Source organism: Nuphar pumila, chromosome 6, assembly GCF_984573655.1.
Source record: "Nuphar pumila chromosome 6, dmNupPumi1.hap1.1, whole genome shotgun sequence".
In the NCBI taxonomy this organism is placed as follows: Eukaryota; Viridiplantae; Streptophyta; class Magnoliopsida; order Nymphaeales; family Nymphaeaceae; genus Nuphar; species Nuphar pumila.
This window is the reverse complement of record NC_143254.1, coordinates 91,568,093-91,591,372: the sequence shown is the minus strand read 5'-3', so window position 1 is coordinate 91,591,372 and position 23,280 is coordinate 91,568,093. Positions and strand designations below refer to the sequence as shown.

General features: G+C 39.1%; 1 protein-coding gene across 1 annotated transcript; it reads right to left on the bottom strand.

Moving 5' to 3' along the window:
• Positions 1-76: 76 nt before the first annotated feature.
• Positions 77-9,368, bottom strand: LOC149835135 (inactive protein kinase SELMODRAFT_444075-like). The gene is made up of 9 exons (XM_090011719.1): positions 8,977-9,368; positions 8,694-8,848; positions 4,548-4,642; positions 3,265-3,722; positions 2,385-2,978; positions 1,962-2,122; positions 1,782-1,858; positions 1,171-1,474; positions 77-460 (listed from the first exon to the last, which is right to left on the bottom strand). The coding sequence occupies exons 1-9, from the start codon at positions 9,212-9,214 to the stop codon at positions 239-241; spliced, it is 2,304 nt and encodes a 767-aa protein (XP_089867845.1). The 5' UTR covers positions 9,215-9,368; the 3' UTR covers positions 77-238.
• Between the last annotated feature and the right edge of the window lie 13,912 nt (positions 9,369-23,280).

The following is a 23,280-nucleotide window of genomic DNA, read 5'->3' as shown; positions in this document are numbered from 1 at the left end:
GTTCGGTTGCTTTTCATCTTCCTGGGACTTGGTTTGCTTTGATTTCTCTGTTCAAAAATTTCTGCAACGTTCATGCTTGACCAAAGCTTTCTCTGACAGCAGGAAATCCCACTGATTTTTCTTTATCCCTTTTATTTCTTTGATAATAGGTATATAGTACATTGTCAAATAGTTTATTTATATTATTTCACCAAATAAATCAAGTATATTAAATTTGAGAATACAAGCAAAGGGATGTTCAATAGATAGTAGATACTGTTCTTCCTCTGTCACAGTAGACTGCTTTGAGAGCTTCAAGGGAAAGCCTGCGGGGTTTGCCAGCCAACGATTCACTACCGAGGCTTCGAGGACTCAGTCCATTCATGCGCCCACTTCTGCTCCCCACCGACTCTGCATCAATGCTTGACAAACCTCCATTGGTAGGGTCTACCATTGCATCGCCTTCAAGTATCCGAAGGACCTGTTTGGAGGAAAAAAGAAAAGAAAAGGGCCGATAGTAACTTTCTTTTCTGCATGAGCACTCTGACATGAACTCTTTTTTGAAAAGTTTTTTCCCATGCAGTGGTCCTCTTGTCTCTTTCCTTACTTTTGCTAAATATACAAGGCGGGCGAATGGGGTATCACACCTTTATGGTCCCTTCCCACCCAACATGATTCTGTTCAGACTAAGGAGATGTCGGTGACTGCTTTTCCTATCAATGTTGAGTTGCTGTCCTTGTTCATAAAAGTTAGTTTCAGTAAGCCATGTTGAGTTGTTGTCCTTGTTCAGAAAAGTTATAGTCGCAGCTGATCTATCTTTTCTAATGTTTAGTAGAAAGTTTCTAGGGTTTAGGGTCATGCTCCAGACAGTGGAGCAAAGACTCTCTCTCCCTCTCCCTCTTATAGTCGCAGCTGATCTATCTTTTCTAATGTTTAGTAGAAGTTTCTGGGGTTTAGTGTTTAGGGTCATGCTCCAGACAGTGGAGCAAAGAGTCTCTCTCTCTCTCTCTCCTCTTTTTTGTCTTTACCCTCTTCATTAACGGATCCTTTTGGATTTTTCTTTGTTTAATTGCCCTAAGAAAAGAATACGGCCAACTTTTTCCAGACTTCATTAGCAATTTTGTAGTGATTTAAGGGGCCAAATTCGAACTAATGCATACAAGATAAGGGTAGGAGAAAGGTATAACGAACCTGTGACATCTTTGGCCTGGACTCTGGGTCTCGACGTAGACAGAGGGATGTTGCATGGACCATACAGTGAAGTTGGTGGCCGTAAAAGCGTAGATCCAAATCCAACTGCGGGTCAAGAAGTTGATGAATGCAGTGATACTCGAGCAATGGGCGCGCCCACTCGGTCAGGCACTGCTGACCCTTTGGTCGTGTTAAGTCGATGGCTTTTCTCCCACTTATTAGCTCAACCAACACGACTCCAAAGGCATAAACATCTGCCTTCTCTGTGATCTGCCCACTTTGTGCATACTCTGGTGCTAGGTACCTGTTAAACATGAAAAGCCAGATCAACATAAGAAAGTTGCAAATATAATTGCAGAAAAGAATTGGTACACCTCTCAAAAAAAGAAGAGTTAGTACACCAACAGCAGCAAAGAGAGGGTGGTAAGGAATCATGTGGCAAGTATTATGATGGTTGGTGTGCTCACATTATCTTTGGACTCTCAGAATTCACAATTCCTTGTCTTATGACCTCGAAAAGTAAAAAAGAAAAAAGAAAGACAGTCCATGTTCTATTTGCCAACTGCAAGTAGGCTTATGGTAATGGGAGAGGGTTGAGTTAAATCAAGTACCCAAAAGTTCCAATGACGCGAGTTTGTACGCCGAGATCACCGTCAGGTTGCCATCTAGCTAAGCCAAAATCTCCAACCTGCAAGTGCCCAACACATGACTATCAGTATCAGTCCTTGACATGGCCATCAATCTCATAAGCTTGAAACATGGATGAAGTTCAAGTGGTATTTCTGTTTTACCAATGGTTCGTAGTCATGGGTGATGAGGATGTTGTTGGGACGCAAGTCTCGATGGATGATGCATCCCACCCTGCAGTCCTCATGAAGGTAACGCAATCCTCTAGCAGCACCTATTGCAATTTTTCGCCGTGCGAGCCATCCCAATGGTGCTCGGTTGTTCCCTGTACACAAAGAAGAAAATGTTCACAAGTTTATTCATGCAGCGAGATATAGAAGTAGCGATAAAGAATTCTTTTACCAAAAGAGATGCAACAGTACGAGGGATTCAACAAGGATGTTGGAACAAAATAATTACTTTAGGACGTGGTTTGATTTTGAATTCATCTGCCCAAGTTAAAATGTGAGTGATGACATGTTTTCTGTTCTATGTAGACCTTGATCAAATTGGTGGAAATTACATTTGGCGGGATAGAGGGTAGTTACCATAGAGATGGGAATCGAGCGAGCCATTGCAGATGTATTCGTAGACCAATAGCCTCCTCTTGTCCTCAACACAGAACCCAATCAGCATCACCACGTTCCTGTGCTGTGCACAACTAAGAACTTCCACCTCTGAGCAGAACTCAACGTCTCCCTGAGAGCTAGCAAGTTTGTGCTGTTTCACAGCTACCACTTGACCGTCCTCTAGCACACCTCTATGAACCGATCCGAACCCTCCTTCTGCTAAGAAATTCGCCTCCGAAAAACCTGCGGTGGCGGCCTGAAGCTGTGCATAGCTAAACCATCTTGGTGGCTTGCCAAACACTGGTGACTTGTGCTGGCATATAGAACAGAGGGGTGGGGGAACTAGTACAGAACTCCTGGATAAAGAAACTGCTTCCCTTACACCAGAGTTGTAAAATGAATCTGTTGTGTGCCTGTCAATAGAATTTGGGTGTTTGGTCTTCCCATGTTTGGTATGGCTGTTCATAATTGATCTGCGTTCGTCATCATAATTGGGAGGAACCCAATAATCTCTGTGGTCATTTGTTGATGATGTTGAATATGGAGATAGGCTTGCAAATAATTCAGTGTATACTGTGGTAGGGAAAAGAAAGAAGCAAATCAAAGATCAGTCTCACACAGTTATATGAAAGTTCGATCTAATAAAATAGAACTGTCTAGACATAGATTCCTTCCTATTGGTTTGCATTTAGAGGAAGTTTCTAAGCATGTGAAACTAAGGAGCACTTTTTCATTTCTCAAAGACTGCCCCTTAAGCCAACAGGCTTAATACAGTCAAGCTTAATATGTATTCCACTGTAAAAGATCATGTTAGAACTGCTATAAATGCGTATAATTGAGGCCAAAGAATTTGAAGTACCTAGTTCCTGTTTTGCGTCAGACCACCTCTGTGAGCCAAAGGATGAGCCTTCACTCTCAGTTTCAAAGACAGTGTGCCCATCGTCCGAGTCGTTGCCTTCATCTCTGAAGCTTGATTCTCCCTTTTGCCAAGCACCCGAATGACGATTAGGCTCGGAAGCAGTGAATGGAGAAGCACCCATGTCATTACTACTTGACATGGATGTCCAAGCTTCGGTGGTTCTCGTGAATGGAGTGGTCATTTCCTCCGGACTGCTGATAGGAGTGGAATGTTTCAACCGACTTCCAGTCTTTTTTTCACACGGCTCCTCCGTTGGTGTAACAGGCAGAGTGTGGGATCCTTCTGGTTTCTGTGATCCCAGTAGATGGAGCTTAAGAACCTTGGCTTGAGAACCTTTCATCACTACAATGTTGCATTGCAGCTCCTCCATGCAACGCTTTGTTTCCACTTTTAATTGCCTGTGGATATAAAACTTTTTTTCACAAACATAAACATACCTTGATCATCATTATGAATGGATTTTCAGTTGCACACCAAAAATGGGATGTAATATATGTAATTAACTTTTCTAAACATGGTATAGAACCGATTAATTTTTGCTTATAGATATGCCTAGGGGAAATTGCAAGAGATTAGTAATATTTTTAAGTAGAACAATCCATATGAATGCGTTTTCTATGATTCATTCCATATCAAACAGTTTCCAAAATAAGAATATTTAGATGCTAATTACATATATTTTCTTGTTTAGATAGCCAATATAAGGGACATCAAGAGTTGATTGGTCATTTCATGTTGGTCTAATGTATTACTGTTTTTTTTGTTCATTTTGTAGAAAGCTAAATTGACGTCTAGATTACATCAAATCATTCATCTAAAGCCTATTCCTTCCCGAAAACAATGAAATTTTGCAGTAGAAACTTTCAATCTACTAAAAAATTCACATGAAATGAGATTCATCAGCAACAAAATTATGGCACCAAATCATATGAGACTAATCCTTAAAGTGTGCTTGTGTACATGCATACTGTTGTTATCACGGTCAACAAAGCATAGAAGAAATAAGAAATGAGAAAATGCCTAGATAATGTATTGGGCAGAGGGGAGAACGTACCGACAACCATGAAAGACAAACATCCAGTTTTCAAAATTTTAACTTTTTTCATACTGTGGTTTCATAGTTTACTAGAAGGGAGTTAAAAAATTGGGGCATTGAAACTTCAAACTATGTGACATCTATATATATATATATATATATCATGTACTTTATGGTTGTTGATTACTTGTCTAAAACAACCCAATTGGCTCCTGCTCTTTTGGCTTCAGCAGCAACTACCCCTGCCGGGGAAGCTGAAAGAATTTTTATCTTCACATTCACCTGCACAAAAACAAACAATTCACACTCATCAACAACTGTATTATAAGCAGGGTGGTCGTAGGCCCCACCCAGGGTTTGCCTCGCTTGGGGGCAGGTCCATTAAGTGGCCCAGTCGGTTCTTGGTAAGGGTTCTTCGTCATTAAAAAACACACACACATATACACACGCATATGTATGCCTCTTTACGTGAACAACCAACGTACACTTAAGGGTAGTCATCTGTCTGTAGGGCTGTCAATTGGTCAGGTTTGTCACCAACACGGCAACACCCAACCTGACCTGAATGGAGGCGTGATAGCAGTGTTTGGGACGAACACTTTATAAGTGGTTTGGTCCTTTTTAATAAGGGAGCAGCCACTTCGTGACACCAGTTGGTTTGGCTGAACATGTGTTCGGCCCCGAATACTGAATCTGCTTAGAAAATGATGTGCCTCAGGACTACGCAAACACAGCAAAGACTTGGGCCATTCAGACCACTTGGCCTCAACTGGTGTATATATTTCCCGAGTACTTGGTCCAATCACTGGATGCCACCAACTCATTGGGAGGGGTGGTGGGATGCGTGGCATCTGTTTATTAGGCTGAGTACCTTTGCAAGGTTTTCGGCAGATTACTGGACCTACTCCATGTGAAGCTCATTAAGCGTGAAATTGACACTGGGCTTTGACAGGGTCCACTAAGTGGCACCACAGTCCCAAGTCAACGTACAAAGTTGCACAAGGTATTGTATATCTAGGCCCCATGTTGCACAAGTGGCTTCAGAGGTGGCTGGTACCAGCTGGCCCTGCAGTATATGCAGACCCACTCTCAAATTGAGATAAGGTCATATACCAATAGGTGTGACTACCCTTAGACTGTTAGACATAGATCTCTACATTACTCGTGCCGTACGAAGAAAACTACTGTGGTTTTAAACCACGATACACTTTTTTGTTTGCATGGATGCAACCACCAGATACGATATTGATGTGTTTATATATATATATATATATATATATATATATATATATATATATATATATATATATATATATATATATATATATATATATATATATATATATATATATATATATATATTAGCAGGCTTAATATCGCCGTACGTGATATAAAGATTAAAATTTCAATAGGGTGAAAAATCAATTGTTGGCTATTCATGAAGATTAAGACAGCTTAAAATGGCCCAAAACTTAATATCGCTGCTGTAATGTAAAGATAATGGAAAGGGTGCTAAATGAAACATGCTATTGAATTTTCCGTATTTTTTTTTTGAAATTCTGGTGGTACATATGTGATCTAATGCTTGTTTTTATAAGAATCACTTCTTGAAGCATTTGATTCCGATGCATGGATAGATTTTTTTATAAGGTCTCAAAAATCAACAACTTAAAATTTTCATAATTTTTCTAAGCTCCAAATACCATTTTTTTCATCCAAAATGCATGATCTAACTGCCGCTTTCTTGTAATTCAATCACGCTGAACATATCTATGAGGTTGGAATTAAAAAAAAGGCCTAAAATCTAATAGCATGTTTAATTTCTCTCTCTCTCTCTCTCTCTCTCTCTATATATATATATATATATATATATAGATGAGTGTAGCGTCAAACACTCAGTGTTTGATGATAATCAGACGATTTTTCGACCCTGATCGCACAAGATCAGTGGCGGAAAATTGTTTTTTTGTAAAAAGGGGAATTCAGCTATGGTGTCTCCGCCCAGACCTTTAGCAGCGGCAACCAAATGAACGTGATGGCATGTCTGATCAGTGGCGTAGCTAGGATTCATGTGAAGGGGGGGGGGCAAACAGGGGTGTAGCAAAAAAAAAAAATTTGGTGTGATATTTGGGGGTTCGGGGGCAGCGCCCCCGATTTCTTTTTTTTTTGAGATAAAATAAAAAATGGCTACAATTATCAATAAAAATCTATTTCATATGGACAAATCAAACTATTTGCTGCAGTCAGGGCTGGGCTAGGACTGGACTGGGCTAAAAAAATGGATAAAAATCTATTTCATATGGAATCAGGGCTGGGCTAGGACTGGGCTTTAAAAAAAAAAAAATTTAACTGTTTCGGGAGGCACGACTGGGCTGTGACTGGGCTGTAACTGGGCTACAGCCCAGTCCTGCCCCCCCCAGCTCCGCCTCTGTGTCTGATGATACACTTCTCTGTCTTTTTCGGTCTCTGTCTTCATCTCTCTCTCTCTCTCTATATATATATATATATATATATATATATATATATATATATATATATATATATATATATATATATATAAACCAAAGGAATAGGTAAACTGGTATGCACTTAGATTTTCATAGTTTTTTTTTTTAAATTTCACCATAAGAAAGCAATCTAGATGCTTGGTTCAATAATAAATTCTAAGCAAATAAACCATGCCTAATGCATCTGCAGGGTTAGATTTGTAAAAAAACTTAAGAAAATCTCGATTCATACTGGTTGCATAGTTTGCTGGTTTACATATTTCAGTTTCCTATATATATATATATAATGTTTGGTGACTCATTTATGGTATTTGGAACACTACCCTGGATAAACCTCTTAAAGAATTAGAAGGCCTACTATAGAGCAATGTGCGATTTGATCAAAGATTTTATACATTTAAAATGAAAAACTGTCATTCCATTTAGTCTGATTGAGATGCGTCTAGCTCTGACATGTCTATTGGTAAGAATAACATGAGGCTCGGAATCTTGGTTCTACTCAATACTCCCGAATGAAAGATCCATGGTCGGTTTCCAATGAGATTAATAGGAAAATTGTTAGTTGTACTTGTACCTCATAAAGATTTTTTTTCATGTTCTCTCGAAAGCTACTTAGCTATCAAATAACTTTTAATGTTTAAACTGCTAAATTTTTAAACAAATAAAAATAAAAATATGATGACACGGTTACAGGAAGAACAAGGCCTAACTGTTTCACTGTTGACAGGTCATGACTCTTATCCGATTCGAAACTTCGAGTGATTCGGAGCTTGCGACCGAGTGGAGTTTCAAGCCTCGACGGAGCCCTCACCGATCAGTGAGGCGTTTAGAATTTTTTTAAAATTTTGGCCGAATTGAAAAAAGAAGAAGAAAAGATTTTGTGTTTTTTGACAAAAAGAAAAATGCAAACCAAACCAACGGATACATTTTGCCACAATGATGACATTGCAGGACAAAGCGTTCCACATTTAAAAAAAATAGAAAAGAAAAAGAAAAAGGGAAAGCGGCAGAAAAGTCAAAGACCAGATCCGCTAGGTTCGGGAATCAAGGGTCCATCCCTCGCACGAGCCAGCTCGCGTGGTCAATTAATTTCCAACAAACAACTCAAATAAAACCCCCATATTATAATATATGCTAATCATCAACCACTAATTATTTACTCGTTCACACCCTCGTTCAATTCCCATCTTTAGGAGTCCCAACCAATGTCAAAATCGTATCGGCTAACGATTCAGGTGAAATCGGTCGATACCGATTATCAAGTGAATCGTTCTGAATTGGCTAAAAAAGAAATTAAAAATATTTCATGTCAATCTGAACTTAAAACCATTAAAATAATACTAAAAATTATTTGAAGCATTTTTTATATTTATTAAAAAATAACCGATTCAGGTTAGTATCATATATCGATTTCCTTCTGATACGATACGAATAGAATAGCATCGATACTGACAACATTGGTCCCCCCCAACCCGAGGGCACCAGCGTGCTTTTTTGAACGAAACAAGGTGATATTCGGCAACAGCCCGGGGAAGTAGGATCCCGACGTCGGAATCAGCCGGAATCCAATAATCGGAGACCCGAGACCGTATTCGGCGCGTTTAATACGGTCATCATCACGGCCAACGTTTTTAGATTAATTTAAATTATTTCACTGAAAATCAAAGGATGCTTTTGTTGCTGAGTTGATCTTTACCGTGATTGTGACAACGAGGAGCTAGTTCGACCAAAAATGGCATTCATTTTAGGAACTATGTACCAATAGACTAAAATGCTCTTGATGTTAATAATTATTTACGCCCGGGGAGGGGGGGAACCCTACCTACCTTGTTCTGGTCGTAGACCCCGTGGAACTGCAGCATCATCTGAGAATACGACTCCGAGATCTGACATTTCCGTTCAGGCGAGCTCTCCAATCGCGCTTTCCGGTGTCCGCTCGCGCAATCGCCGGCGAATCTCGGGAATCGACATAATTTTCGCCCTGGCGCAGAGTTCAGCATTAATTAGACAGGAAGGAGCGGAGAAACATGGGTCATGTAGTTAAGTGCAAGCGCAATAAAATCGTTCTCATATCGAAACAAGGATGATTTTATGCGTGACTGAGATTACCTCGGGTTTCGTCCAAAAAGACGACGAGCAGAGTGATGAAGTCGCCGGGCCTCACGACGTGCGTGAGTGCCCAAGCCAGACCGTTCTTCGAGATCTCGCGCCCCGCCTTCACCGCAACAATGATTTTCTCCGCAGAGCCCGACGGCGTCGCCGGATCTCGAGCATCCTGGCGGCCGGGATGGTTTTCCGGCTTGATTTTCTCGAATCTGTGGGACGCTGAGGCCGGAAACGGATTCATCGACGGCTTCTGGGTCTGGAATTATCAGAAAATCGGATCAGTTTGCGATTTCCGGCTTGAGAATATAGAAGATTCCGGCAGTGGAGAGGAAAGAGAAGGTGATAACAAGAAGCATGGTACGACAGGGAGGAGAGAGGTGTTGGCTGCGTGGGAGAGGCAGCAACAGTACAAAAGACAGTTTAATGAAACGGTGGCGTGTTAACCGGACGTGGTTTCAAGTTAACCAAGGTGGGGCTGGTTTCAGCCAACCATGGTTTAGGCTTGGGGTGTTCCTACTCATTTGCATAAAAGGCAGGGGTGTCAACGGGTCTACTTTACCCGGACCCGACCCGGACCAAACCCATTAGGGTCCGGGTATAGTGACAAATAAGAAGACCCGAATTCAAACTCGAAGGTCCTATTAATACATGGATCCGGGTATAATTTATGAAATTTTATACCAGACCCGAGTTCCCATTAAGACCTGCAAATTTTCAATATAAAAATGATAAAAAATATTATTTTACCGGGTATGATCTGGGTCTGGTTCATATAGTTTTTATCTAATCCTGTATGATTTTTGTTATCGTATACCCGATTAGACCCGGGTTCAGACCCATACCATACCCAAAAATCTGGTCCAAATCTGGTTTCACCTGGGTCTGAAGGAAACCCGACCTGTTGACACCCTTAATAAAAGGTAGCCCTCATTTAGCTTGAACTAAGTATGTGCATGTGAATTGGGGGTTATAAATTTAGAGCCAATATAACCAATTCACTACCCAGATCCATATCAAATTGACACCACGTTTGGGTTGATCCATATAGATTCTACATTTCTTAAAAAAAAAAAAAATTAAAATCTAATATGGATTGGCCCAGATGTAGTGAGAATTGGATGTGGATCAGAGTAGTGGATTTGAAGTGCTTTAAGCTAGATGTCAACAACTAAACGTCTTTCATTTGATTGTGATGTGGGTTAATACTGAACCTAAACGGATTCAGATATAAATCCATATTCTGTTAAAGAGTGCCCATACTAGATCCAAATCCAAACAGCTTTTTGTCTTAATTTGTTCTCTTTTGCACGCAAATTGATTCAGACCTTAATCGGAGTTGGATTTCCCTTTTTCTGGTTAAAAAAAAGAAAAAGCAATCGTAGATCAAATCTTTTCATAATCTGCAGGCACAAGGAGGAACTTAATTATTTATACAATACGGGGAAGTGGTAATCAGTAATCCAGATCCGATCCATCAACATCCTCGGTCAGTATTAAAACAATTGGACCTACCCACTAGACTGTCATTACTTGAGAACTGGCAATACAAGTGCGCCCCCCAAAAAAATATGCTGATAAAATTATGGCCATTGGATTTTCAAAAAACAAAAAGAAAAATGAGAATCGAACCGTTTACATGGAGACCTCATCCAAGCAAGGTGAGCAATGTCCTCACGTGTCCATTATTCATTGCCTTTGATTCATTGAGCGTGAAATATGGACCCAAAAGGATTCTTGGATCGCGTAAACCGCTCCAGTGATTACTAAATGAGTTGAACTTGTACCGGTGAGATAGGGACACGTGCATTGGGCACAATTAGGACTGATAAATGAGTCAAGATAACCCTAGTTTGGCCTGTTCAAATCTCAATATATTTTCGGTATCAATGACTAAAATGTATGCTTTTGGCTAAGCGGTGGGTCACTTGGGAAACTTGAGAGATGATTGGGTTTGAAACTCTCCTTGAACAATATTATAAAAAAAAATATTTCTTTTTAGAATGCCTTGAAGCGAGCCAAGTTCGAACAGCCGCTCATGTGAAGCAGAAGCAGCACATTTAAAGTGTGCAATCGCATTGCACCTGAACACTCCCTCTCGAAGTCACCGCTACGTACGCCTGGTATCACCGCTACGTACGCCTCGTGAAGATTGAAATGTATCACGTGTCTGCGAAGATTTAATTGTTAAAATTATGGTAAATTTACATATGGCCTTCGAAAATTTACATTTAACCTCATCAAGTTTTCAAATATTCAAGATGAAGGCCTACCTTTTCAACAAACGCTCGTATGAGCGGCATGAGACACCTTTTATACCATCCAACTCTGATTTAGTTCTTTAAAATGACACATTTATCCTTTTCTTTTCTTTGAATTATTGAATGAGCTTTTTCTTTTTTGTATGTCTTCATTTTCTGTAACTGCAGTTAAGGTTAAAAAAGTAAAATTGAGCGTCCATATGCTGTTTCGTGAAAAGGCAGGCGTTTATTTTAAAAATTAAAGAACTGAGCCAGTAAGACATCAATTTGCCATACCTTAGACACCTATACCTAAATTAAACAGGAAAAGTAAGGGTCACAAATGAGCCCAAGCATGTGCATGTTCAAGCCAAACCCAAGTGGGTCTATATCCTACATTTTAGACATGAAATGGTGAGGTTGGAGATTCAACATTCTAGGGTTATATAAGAATGTGCAATGGTAATCAAAGGGGAAAATATAGGCTACATTCTAAGTATCACAGTCTAGTTAAAACTCATAGGTGTGAGATTTTATTTCATAAAATTGACCCTTACAAATGTGTTAGATATGGTCCATTTACAAGAAACGCACTTTTGAAGGAATAGTTTGGATGTAAAAATATGATTTTTCTCATTCATGATTTTTTTATGCATTGTGGACTGTTAAATTTGTAAGCCTTTAAAAGATCTGCTTGTGCAATGCCATTAGACAATCTAAAAGTTGCTTTTGACCAAACAAACCATATAAATCATAAATATAGAGCTTGAAGAAAAAAAATAAAGAGTGATGCAATGGGATGCTTCTACTAGAAGGCACGATACACTCGAGAGTAGCCAATATTTTTCTTGTAATTAAATTAGTTATAAAGGTCAAAATGGAGGTGGGTTTCAGTAATTAGACCGAGTACTTTTTATGGCCACCCACAATACCACAAGTTTCCTCCCGCACACCCATACCCCACATTTTGCATTAATGGTGTCTTTATGAAAGAACATCAAACATACCAGCAACAAAAATCGATAACTACAATGTGGAGTTTTGAAATTCCTGAACACAATTGTGATTTAAAAAAGAAAATCAATGAACCATTCAGCTATTTTTGCTAAAATATGGCCATCAAAATAAAAAAATCACAAGTATGTTTACAAATTTGTAAAAATTAATGTAAAAAGCAGGGTATGTCGTTGCATTTTGGTGGCAGCAGTGCCTTGAAAGGTGCTTGGTTTAAATATGCAAGGGGGCAACCATTGAAAGTGATAACCTTTATGGGGGGCAGGGGAGACCTCAAGGGTTTTACCAACTAGAGGCCAGCCATATGCTGTACTTGTCTGACATGAGCAGTTAGTGCACGTCACCTTGTGTTAGGAGGTTGCAAATTCTAATCCCAATTAGGGATGACAATGGACAGGGGAGGGACAGGGTCTTAACCCCCACCCGGTCTCAAGATTAGAACCTCCATTTCCGCACCGGGATGGATTTTAACCTCCACCTCCGCCTTCATCCCTGTTTCATGTCCTCCATCCCCGGTTCAAACGGGGATGAGGTGGGGTGGGGCCCCGTTTCCCAGTAGTCTATTGCCCATCCTTTAGAAGGACTAGGGATGGGGCAAGACGGGGAAAAGTGTAAGTCCATCCCCGAACGGAGATGGATTTTAACCTTCGTCTCTGCCTTCATCCCCGTTTCATACCCTTCAACCCCGGTCCAAACGCGGGAGGCCCCACTTTCCCCAGGTCCACTGCCATCCCTAATCCCAATGGTATGGTTGTATAACTGATAGGGGTATGCCTAACCCCAGCTTTTTCTGTCTAAGAAAAAACTAGAGGCCAGCCAATGTGCAGTCCGTAATAGGTGTTTTCTCCATTGGATTATTAAAAGAGAGTAATAACTTTCTTGTAAAATTTAAAGAAAGAGAGAGAGAGAGAGAGAGAGATTTCAAAATTTCAACCAGCATATATGCTAGGGTTGCATTCATTGAACGAAAGATGTGGGAGCTCCTTGCCAGACTCAAATTATGCTTTAACTCCCCAAAAAAAAAAATTTGTTTTCGCTGTTCTTAAAAGAATTTTTTTTTCAATTTTTTTAAGTTAAAATTTTGAGGGGTTACATGAACAACATAGTGCACTTGAACATCTGGCGATCCAAGAGAAGTATAATGTCGAAATTTGATAATGAGAAAGCCAACTGCCCGATAGATATAGCGATAGACATCATCAACATGTGAAAAGTGTAACGGAAACGTAATGAGCTGGACGGGAATAGATGGTTTGAACACAAATTTCTTATCCTCTAACGATAACGATGAGTCATCCCGTCCGATATCTACTGCATCAAGCTTTGGCATGCACGAACCGACAGCCACGAGACACCTGGTCATGCATCCTATGGTACAGGCATGGGCCAAGGGACCGGGTCCAAGTGTTCTGCTAGATCTACCCGATCAGATGCCTTGGAATTGCACTGTGGGTGAAAAGTAACCAATGTTGTCAGTATCAGCCGATAAGTATCGTATCAGCAGAAAATAGATATTATACTAACATGAATTGGCTATTTTTAATAAATATAAAAAAATACTTAAAATCCCCCCCCTCTCCCCGTTGGCCAATTAGTATAGGAAGTTGAGTGTGGTAACGCAATGCCCCGATGGCGGAGATTTATCTGCTTGAGCGATTTAAATGTTTCGGATAGGTGTTGACATAAATATGCAACAGCGCTGCATCATGCGTCTCCCGCACAGCCACTCATCTTGTAATTTCTCAAGATGGGTGTGGTCTCCTTATCGATAAATGTTGGGATGGGTGGCTGTCGTTGGCGCTGCATAGCTTCATAAATAATGCCCTCTTCAGATGATCATACAAGTTTAAATTCACAAATCAACACGGCCATCTCGGAAGAGTCCGGATCGGGTGCAATGATATGGCACAAAATTTATGCATTAAGCACCTGATTGCCCTCCATCGGGCATTGGGCCCCACAACTGACAGGGCCTGTCCTCAAGATGGAGGGTGATAAGGTGCTTAATGCACAAATATTTGTGCAATTATATTGCATCTGATCTTTTCACATCCCGGAAAAGTAGGTTTTTCGTGGGTTTTAGTAAAATACAGACCATAATAAGACACTGATTTGCTTGTGAAACGCTAGCCATTTTTATAAGATCGCCCATTCGTCAGAAAAGGCTGTTCTTAATCAACTTGTTAGAACCGAAGCCTAGTACCATTAGTGACTAGCAGTGCAATTGTGTTGGATCTTTATTCGATTTGGCCCATCTATGGTAATTCGGGTGAATATGGTCCACAAAACTAATCTCTTATAAACGAGACAGATTCAAAGCAAACAATGTCAGGTTTAGTTAGATGCACATCAGAATTCCATAAAATGAGAGAGAGGATCAGGTCAGAGGCACCTCGGAGGCCCCTTGGATGCCGTTCATCTTAAAAATGAACAACCCTCAAACAGTAAATATGGCTCATTCTGAGCCATTCATTTTGAACCATTCAGATGCAGTTTCATCAGATTCACAAATGACATCAGGAAGAAACGTGAGACCCATCCAAGTGATGGGCGTCTCATCTATACAGGTTTGGATGCGGTTCATCTTGAGATCAACGGCATCCAAATAAACTCTGACGGTATGACTGTCAGAGTCACACTGACCTGATCCCACCATCTCCATAAATGGATGGGTTAACGAAGTTCGATCCAACCCTAGTCAGATCAGGTAATACGTCAAAGCACAAATTTGTTGTCTTCCCTAGTATTTGTGTAGCTTCTATCTGTGCAATGATAACATCATCTATGTTTTTGTTTTTACAATCAATATTGGTGTAGAGTTTATTTCTAATTCTAATTTATGTCTGCCTGACCATGGCCATGGCAACGAGTATGAAAAGCAAGATATAGCTCAAATAGAGGATTGTTAAAATCTCAGCTCGAGTAGCTCAATTGGCAGAGCATGTCTCATGTTTTGACAAAATACCGAGTGTCTTATATATGTTCTTTTCATTTAGGATGACAGTAAAGGTTATTTTATTGATGATAGTGACGATATCGATGATAGTGACGATATCGATGATGAGAGGATAGCATTGAGAAGAGATAGATATAAAGGTAGAAATTTGTCTAGCTAACCATGAGTTCATTGATGAAATCATAAGTTTAGAGGTTCAACCCCTCCAATCTAGCATGTATGCCCTTGCCCCTTTGATTGGTTGACCCCAACCAAATCTAGTTTAAGAACCTACCAGTTCCAACAAATATTTACCCACGAGTTGTACCATATCTATCAATAAGAAGGGTAAATATGTGCTAAGCCCCACTGTACAGTCTCCAAGCGGATGACGTGCATCTCATCTATTCTCAATGAGCACGAGATTGCATGTAAAATTTTTGAAGATGGATATGTGGGATGACAGATCCAATTCAAATCCTCATCCAAAGCTCACTATGTTGGAGTAACCCATGTTACGTGGAAGTTACCCACGTCCAGTACTCCTCTAAGGGTGTTCCTTCTGATAAACACTAAAGATTAGAGGAAACATTTAAATTAAAATATTTCCTAACTAAAGGCTATAAAACAGGTGTTAATGAGAAAACCGTATGAGGTGAGATCAAGTGTGATCAGTAGAAAAACAAGGAAAAGATCAAGATTTATCTTTTCTATTGAGTGTTTTTCGATTAAAGAGGGATCCTGCTCACCGAATGCTGAAGGAGCCTGCACTCATTAGAGGGCTGCAGTTCGGCTGAAGAGTGAAACTCACCTTGTTCCACGAAGCACCATCTGCCATTGCCGGTTCTCAATGGCTTCTTCAGGTACACCCTCCACTCTAGTCATATTATGCACAACCTTAATCCCATCAATGGGTTATGAGCCCATACTTATCTGTTGTACGTTGCGTTTATGCCTTTTTCGATTGCGGTTTTTCGACGGAACCACCGTCTGAGTGGTGATGCCCTCACCCTCCCTTTCTCGACCTCTTTAGGGCTGATTTCTTAAAGGAGGGAGACACAATCGCCATATCTGGGACTCAGATGGGCGATCCCTTGCCAGTTTTGGGAGTGCCAGACGTTGAGTCAGCTATTTCTCGACAATGCCCAAAATCAATAAAAAAATCTTTTACCTCCTGTCTTGGGCATTGATCGGGGTAGTCATCCGCCAGACCTTCCCTTTTTCTTTCTCCCTTTACGGGCGTTATAGATTTGCCGCACCGTTTTGCCGACGGTGTCGCCGACCATGGCAGTCATCGACACCTCTGCAGCGTGTCGGGCTGTCGAAGATGATGCCTCCCCACCGTCGTCGGTCATGGCCGTCGGCTATAGTCAAGGTGACGGAGGCTGCCACATCGGTTGCCGACGGAGTCGCCAGCGACCTTCCGGTTGTTGAGCCATCGGAGGCGGTGGTGGCGTGCTCTGAGAAAGAAGAGAGAGAAAGTCGGAAGGAGGGTTAAAAGTTTCTGAAACCCTAATTCGTAAAAAGGAGTTTTAAAGTTTTGGGTCTGGTCCATATTTGGATCTGGATCCACCCCACGAATACCGATCCATAAGGATCAACTAGATCGGGTCTATGTTTTGGGTGAGGGATCCAGTATTCTCAGAAACCCAGACCCATGTAGCTTCAGATCAGGATCAGATCCATAATTGGATCTGAATCTAACTTACCCGTATCGATCCATAAAGATTCTTTGGATCAGATCTGGTTCTCGAGTAAGAGACCCAAGACCCTTGCGACCCAGACCCGTTTTGGTTTTGGTTTTGGATTTGAGTCAGGTTTGTGAAACCCAATCTGGGTTCTAGATCCATATCCGATCCACTATGTTCTTTTGGATCGAGTTACTGTTCGGATCTGAATTAGTCGACCCGTACTCACCCATAATGACTACTGGGTTGGATTAATCAGGTATGGAGTTGTGGGTCTTAGAACCCGAATCCGAATACCTCTGAGTCTCTGGATCAGATTCGGGTAAGCCAAATCCGGTTTTGTCTGTGATAGATCCAGAATCCGGTTAAAACCAGATTATATGCTTCTCGATCTGACAACATGACAATACCAGATCCACTAAACTATAACAGTGCTAGAACCGTTTCAGCCAGTTCAGATTAATCCTGAACTGATTTGGGTCTCTCTGAAACCAGTTCTCAGTCATCTGAGACCAGTTTAGTGCTACAGGGACCGGTTCAGACTATTACAGACCCGATACAATGTGTTTTTTATCCGATTTAGAGGTTTAATAATCGGTTCATACAGTTTTGGGACCGGTTCAAGGGGTTTTATCACCTGTTCGTGAGGTTTTAAAACCGGGTTGAGGGTTTTTATAACTGGTTCATAAGGATTAAGAACCGATACAGTTAATTAATGACCGTTTCAAGCCTTTATTTTATCGATTCATCATATTTTTGACATGAATTGTTGTTTTTCTTCGGTTCACGGGCATAAACATTAATTAAGTTACAGTGTGTTAAAAGCTTTATTTTGTCATGTTCATGCATTTTATCTGTAATTATGCATGTATAAATGAATGGATAGTATTGGCATCAAGGATAGCTAGATGACTTAATGAATTCATGTCACCAAAGTGACTGAATACACGTATGTTGTCAATTTTTCGTTTTATCATATAGCTTTAGCCAATATTACTGTTGTACTTAGATTCATGAAGCGATAAACGACCCAAAGGTAGTTTTATTGTGTTTAAAATTTAGGTAGGGTAAAATGAGGTAAATGTGTTGAGATATATTGCACTTGTGTATCCAAAGGTATCATGTGTTGATGGTCTAGCTTCATATGAGCCTTAGTTTTATGAACTGTAGTCGGTAGTCGTAATGATTATGCGTGTTGAAGCTCTTACTAAAGTAGGACTCCGATGACCCCTACACTCGCCCAAAAATAAGCATATTTAGGGCATTTTATTTATTGCTTTTTCCATCAAGTTTGTCTTATATATGCTTTCTTTTGATACATGTCTTTTGTCATGCAACTTTTAATTCTGTGATTCTAGATGGCTTGAATACCATTCATTTTCTTGATGGATCTAATTTTAGTGATTGAAAAGAAACTATCATTTTTATATTAGGGTATATGGATTTGGATTTGGCCTTAAGAATGAATGTGCCTATTGCTCTGACAGATCCAAGCATTTCTGAACAAAAGAGTGCTTTTGAGAAGTGGTAGCACTTAAATAGACTTAACCTATTGCTTTTATAATCTAGGGTGGCTAAGAATATTCACAGTGCTATCCCGCAATGCAGGACAATGAAGTTGTTTCTATTATGACAATGAAGCTGTACATGATACTTCAAGTACAAGGTTTTGATGATGAGCAAGTGAATCAACTGCATTTCAGTTAAGGCGATGAAGAAATATGACAAACATTGAAGAATTCGATGAAGAATCTTTGAAGACTAGTGTGAAAATGTTAAATTCATTAAAAGTCTTAGATTCTTATAAGAGCCTTACTTAGAGTGCATATTTCGGTTGCATTTCACCTAAAAAGTTTTTAGAAAAACTTTTCTAAAAGAACCCTTCATGAAAATCTTTTTAGAAAACTTTTTTCTTAAATTTTCGTGTTTATTAGTCGACCAATAGACTCACTAGTCGACTAATCCTTTCGCGCCAAATTTTCTAAGAAAATGTCATTTTTGTCAAATTAGTCGACTAATGACTTTATCAGTCGATCAGACAGAATGTCTGTTTTCTAAAAATTTAGCAGCAGTCGACTAATGATTTTATCAGTCGACCGGACAGAACATGTATTTTCAGAAAAGTTTAGCAGCAGTCGACTGAAAGGTTTTTCAGTCTACTGATGATATTATCAGTCGACTAACCTTTTCTCTAGTCGACTAAGTTTCAAAACTTCAGTTTTTCAAACAGCTCAATTAACAGATCAGTCGACCGACGATAACTGTCAGTCTACTAATAGCTAATTATTAGTCGACTAACTACTGTTCTAGTCGTCTAATTTTGCCGTTTTTCCTGAAACTTTAAAAAGGCGTGTCTTTTCATTTTCAAACGTTTTGATCGTTCAAAATGGACTGTTTTGACACCCTTTTATACCCTGAATGTATGGAAACTTTTAACTATAAATATGAGTGCATTTTACACTCAAAAGCACTGCAATTTAATCAATTTGAATCTATTACTCTTTGCTTTTCACTCATATTCATTTTCTCACTCACGTGATAATTTTCACTTTAGTTTTTCACTCAATTTCCTTTGAGAGATAGTGAATTCGTGAGTAGAGTATTTCAACAACCTCAAAAGTCAATTGCATCTCATTTGCATTCATAAAAAGGGCTCATAGGTTGTATTGTAAGTTGTTACTTATTTCTTTTTTTTGTAAAAGGAATGACTATTTGGTTTAAAGAAGTTGTTTGCTTTCAGTAGGTGTGTTACTGGAAGTGGGACCAGATTTGGTCTGTATGATCTTGTAGTTACACAAGGTTGATAGTGGAAATCTCAAGCAGGTTTTGCTTGAGGACTAGATGTAGGTCGGAAAAGACCGAACCAGAAAAAATTATTGTGTTTTTTGTGTGTTTGCTTTATGAATTGCAAAATCCGTCAAAATTCCGCAGACAATTTTTAAAAGCACTATTCACCCCCCCTCTAGTGCTCGTTGCCTCGATCCTACTGCACTTTCAGTTTCTGAGTGCCATTGATGCACAATTTGTTAGTTTCAATAAGGCCAGAGCCAATACCCTAATGTCAAAACTTATATCTTTGAAATATTCTGGAGGGGGTAATATTCGCCAACACATTTTGGAAATGAAGAACATAGTGTTTCAACTGAATGACATGAAGCTGACTATTTCTGACACATTCCTAGTGCATTTGATTATGGCGTCCTTACCTTTGGAGTATGGACCTTTCAAAATCTCTTACAACGCACATAATGATGAATGAACATTCAATGAACACATGTTCAAGTGTGTTGAGGAAGAAGAAAGATTAAAAGGAGAGAAGGTGCAAAGTGAACATATAGCTTCTCATGGATCCAAGGTAAGATCAAAGAAGAATGCATTTAAGAAAAATGCTAGGAAGAAGTCAGCAGAATATAAGTCATCTCAGAGCAAACAACCTGATTCTGCTCCCATAAAGTGCTTCTTTTACAAGAAGAAGGGACACAGGAAGACATATTACATAAAGTACAAGAAATTGTTAGAAAAAAGGTAATTTATCATTTATTTTTCATGAATGTAATTTATTATAAATTCTTGAAAATAGCTGGTGGATTGACTCTAGTACTACTGTTCATATTTTCAACTGTCTACAACTATTCCTGAACAGAAGAAAACCAACAATGCATGAGAAGAGCGTCGATTCAGAGAACAAGATGCGTTCGCATGTGAAGGGTGTTGGGACCTGCATGAACACTTTAGATACAAGCATATATTTAGATCTTCATAATGTCTTTTATGTTTCATCATATAATAGAAAATTAATTTCAATTTCAACACTGGATAAATTTGGATATTGTTTTAAGTTCAAAAATTCTAAATTATTTATTTACAGAAATTCTATTGAAATTGGTTTTGCATCAGTTTATGATGATTTGTATAAATTAAACGTGAAGATCCAAACGCAGGAGTCATTGACTTCTGAATACATATTGGTTGGGAATAAACGTAGCATGATAAATGATAAATCCTACATGCTTTGGCATTGAAGGTTGGGTTATATCTCTGAAAAGAGAATAAATAGACTCATAAATAAAGGGATCTCGAAATCTCTAGATTTTACCGACAATGACTCGTGTATTGATTGCATAAAGACTAAGCAAATAAACACATATAAAGAGGGTGTCAAGCGTATTAGTGAGATATTAGATATCCATACGGATGTATGTTGACCATTTACTCCCTATTACACAGGTGAAAGATATTTTGTCACCTTTATTGATAACTATTCTCGGTATATGTATCTCTAATTGATTTATAATGATATTTTTTAAATATTTAAAGAATTTAAGAAAGAAGTAGAGAAACAAACCGATAAAATTATTAAAATAGTCAGGTCCGATAGAGGTGGTGAATATTATGGTAGGTTTACTGAGATGGGGCAAAAGGAAGGACCATTAGCCCAATTTCTTAAAGAGAAAGGCATTATGCCTCAATATACCATTCCTGGTAGTGCCTACTAGAATGATGTAGCTGAAAGGAGAAATCATACGCTTAAAAAAATGGTCAGGGCCATGTTGAATTATTCAATATTTTCCATGAAGCTGTGGGGTGAAGCCTTAAAGACTGCTGTACATATTTTGAATAAGGTACCTACAAAATCTATGCCTAAAACTCTCTACAAGTTGTGGAGAGGTAGGAAATCATCACTGTCTTATATGCATATATGGGGATATCCTGCAGATGCTAAATTGTATAACTCCTATATTAAAGCCTTTGATCGAAGAACAACCAGTGGATATTTTATTAGTTATCCAAGAGATCAAAAGGATACAAGTTTTACTGCCCATCTCATTCACCATAGATTATTGAAATGGATAAGGCAAAATTCCTTAAAGATGGTTCAGTAAGATTGAGTGCACTTCAAAACCTTGGTTTTGAGGAAATACAGGATTCAGTCTCACTACCTATTAAGGAAAACACTGAAAGATACCATATTATCATCCATAATGATGATGTGGTTGATCACCCGGTTGTCGATGTATAAATCCAAAATAAACATATTGCGGATAATACAGAAGAGCACGATCAGGACAAACATATTCAATCTGAACTTATAGAACGACCTGTTTGGAGATCCGCAAGAATTAGAAAATCTGCTATACATACTAACTATGTGGTGTACCTTCAAAAGCCTGATGATTTCATAGATATAGATGATGACCCGTTGACTTTTATGAAATTTATTAAAAAAAAAATCTTCGCACTGAATAAAAGCCATGAAAAAAGAGTTAAACTCTATAGCTAAGAATCAAGTATGGGATCTTATCGAGTTACCTAAAGGAGTAAAACCCATAAGGTATAAATGAGTCTTTAAGATCAAAAGAGACTCCAAAGGTGACATAGAGAGACATAAGGCAAGATTGGTTGCTAAAGGATTCACCCAGATGGAGGGCATTGACTATAATGAGACATTCTCTCCCGTCTCAACTAAGGAATCAATGAGAATAATTTTGGCCCTCGTAGCTCATTATGACTTAAAGCTGCATTAGATGGATGTGAAAATAACTTTCCTCAATGAAGATATGAATGAACAGGTATATATGGAACAATCTCTTGGTTTCTCTGAAGATGATTATTTGGTTTGCAAGCTTAACAAATTAATATATGGACTTAAACAAGCCTCCCGACAGTGGTATATTAAATTTTTCCAAGTCATTGTGACTTTTGGGTTTACAGAAAATATTATTGATCAATGTATATACCTTAAGGAAAGTGACAGTAAATTTATTATATTGATGTTGTATGTGGATGACATTTTGATTGCAACCAACGATATAAAGTTACTTATAAAGATAAAATAGTTTCTTGCATCACATTTTGATATGAAAGATATGGGTGAGGCTGCTTATGTACTTGGCATAGAGATTCGTCGAGACAGAGCAAAATGTTATTTAGGTCTCTCCTAAAGATCCTACATAAATAAGGTAATAAAGCAATATGTGATGAAGAATTATTCTCATAGTACAACACCCATATCAAAAGGTGACAAATTGAGCCTAAAGGATTGTCCACAAAATGATATTGACAAAGCACATATGAGTACTTATCCATATGCATCAGTTGTTGGCAGCTTGCAATATGCGCAAACTTGATCACGTTCATATATCTCTTTTGCAGTAGGGGTGCTTGGTAGATTTCAGTCTAACCAAGGCATATCCCATTGGAAGGCTGCTAAGAAAGTCTTGCAATATTTGCAAGGGATAAAAGACTATATATTGACGTATCATAAGGTTAATCACCTCGAGGTCATTGGCTACTCAGATGCAAACTTAGAAGGATGTTTTGATAGTAGAAAGTCTGCTACTGGGTATGTCTTCTTACTTGTTGGGGGAACAATCTCTTAGAGGAGTGAAAAGCAGACAACCACTACTGCTCACACCATGGAGGCAAAGTTTAT

Excerpts from the sequence above, each read along its gene's own strand:
- LOC149835135 (XM_090011719.1), bottom strand. The coding sequence starts at position 9,214 with ATGAATCCGTTTCCGGCCTCAGCGTCCCACAGATTCGAGAAAATCAAG. Across the intron at positions 2,979-3,264 it reads TGACGCAAAACAGGAACTAG|TATACACTGAATTATTTGCA; the intron begins GTACTTCAAATT and ends TCCCTACCACAG. Across the intron at positions 1,859-1,961 it reads CCCATGACTACGAACCATTG|GTTGGAGATTTTGGCTTAGC; the intron begins GTAAAACAGAAA and ends GGGCACTTGCAG.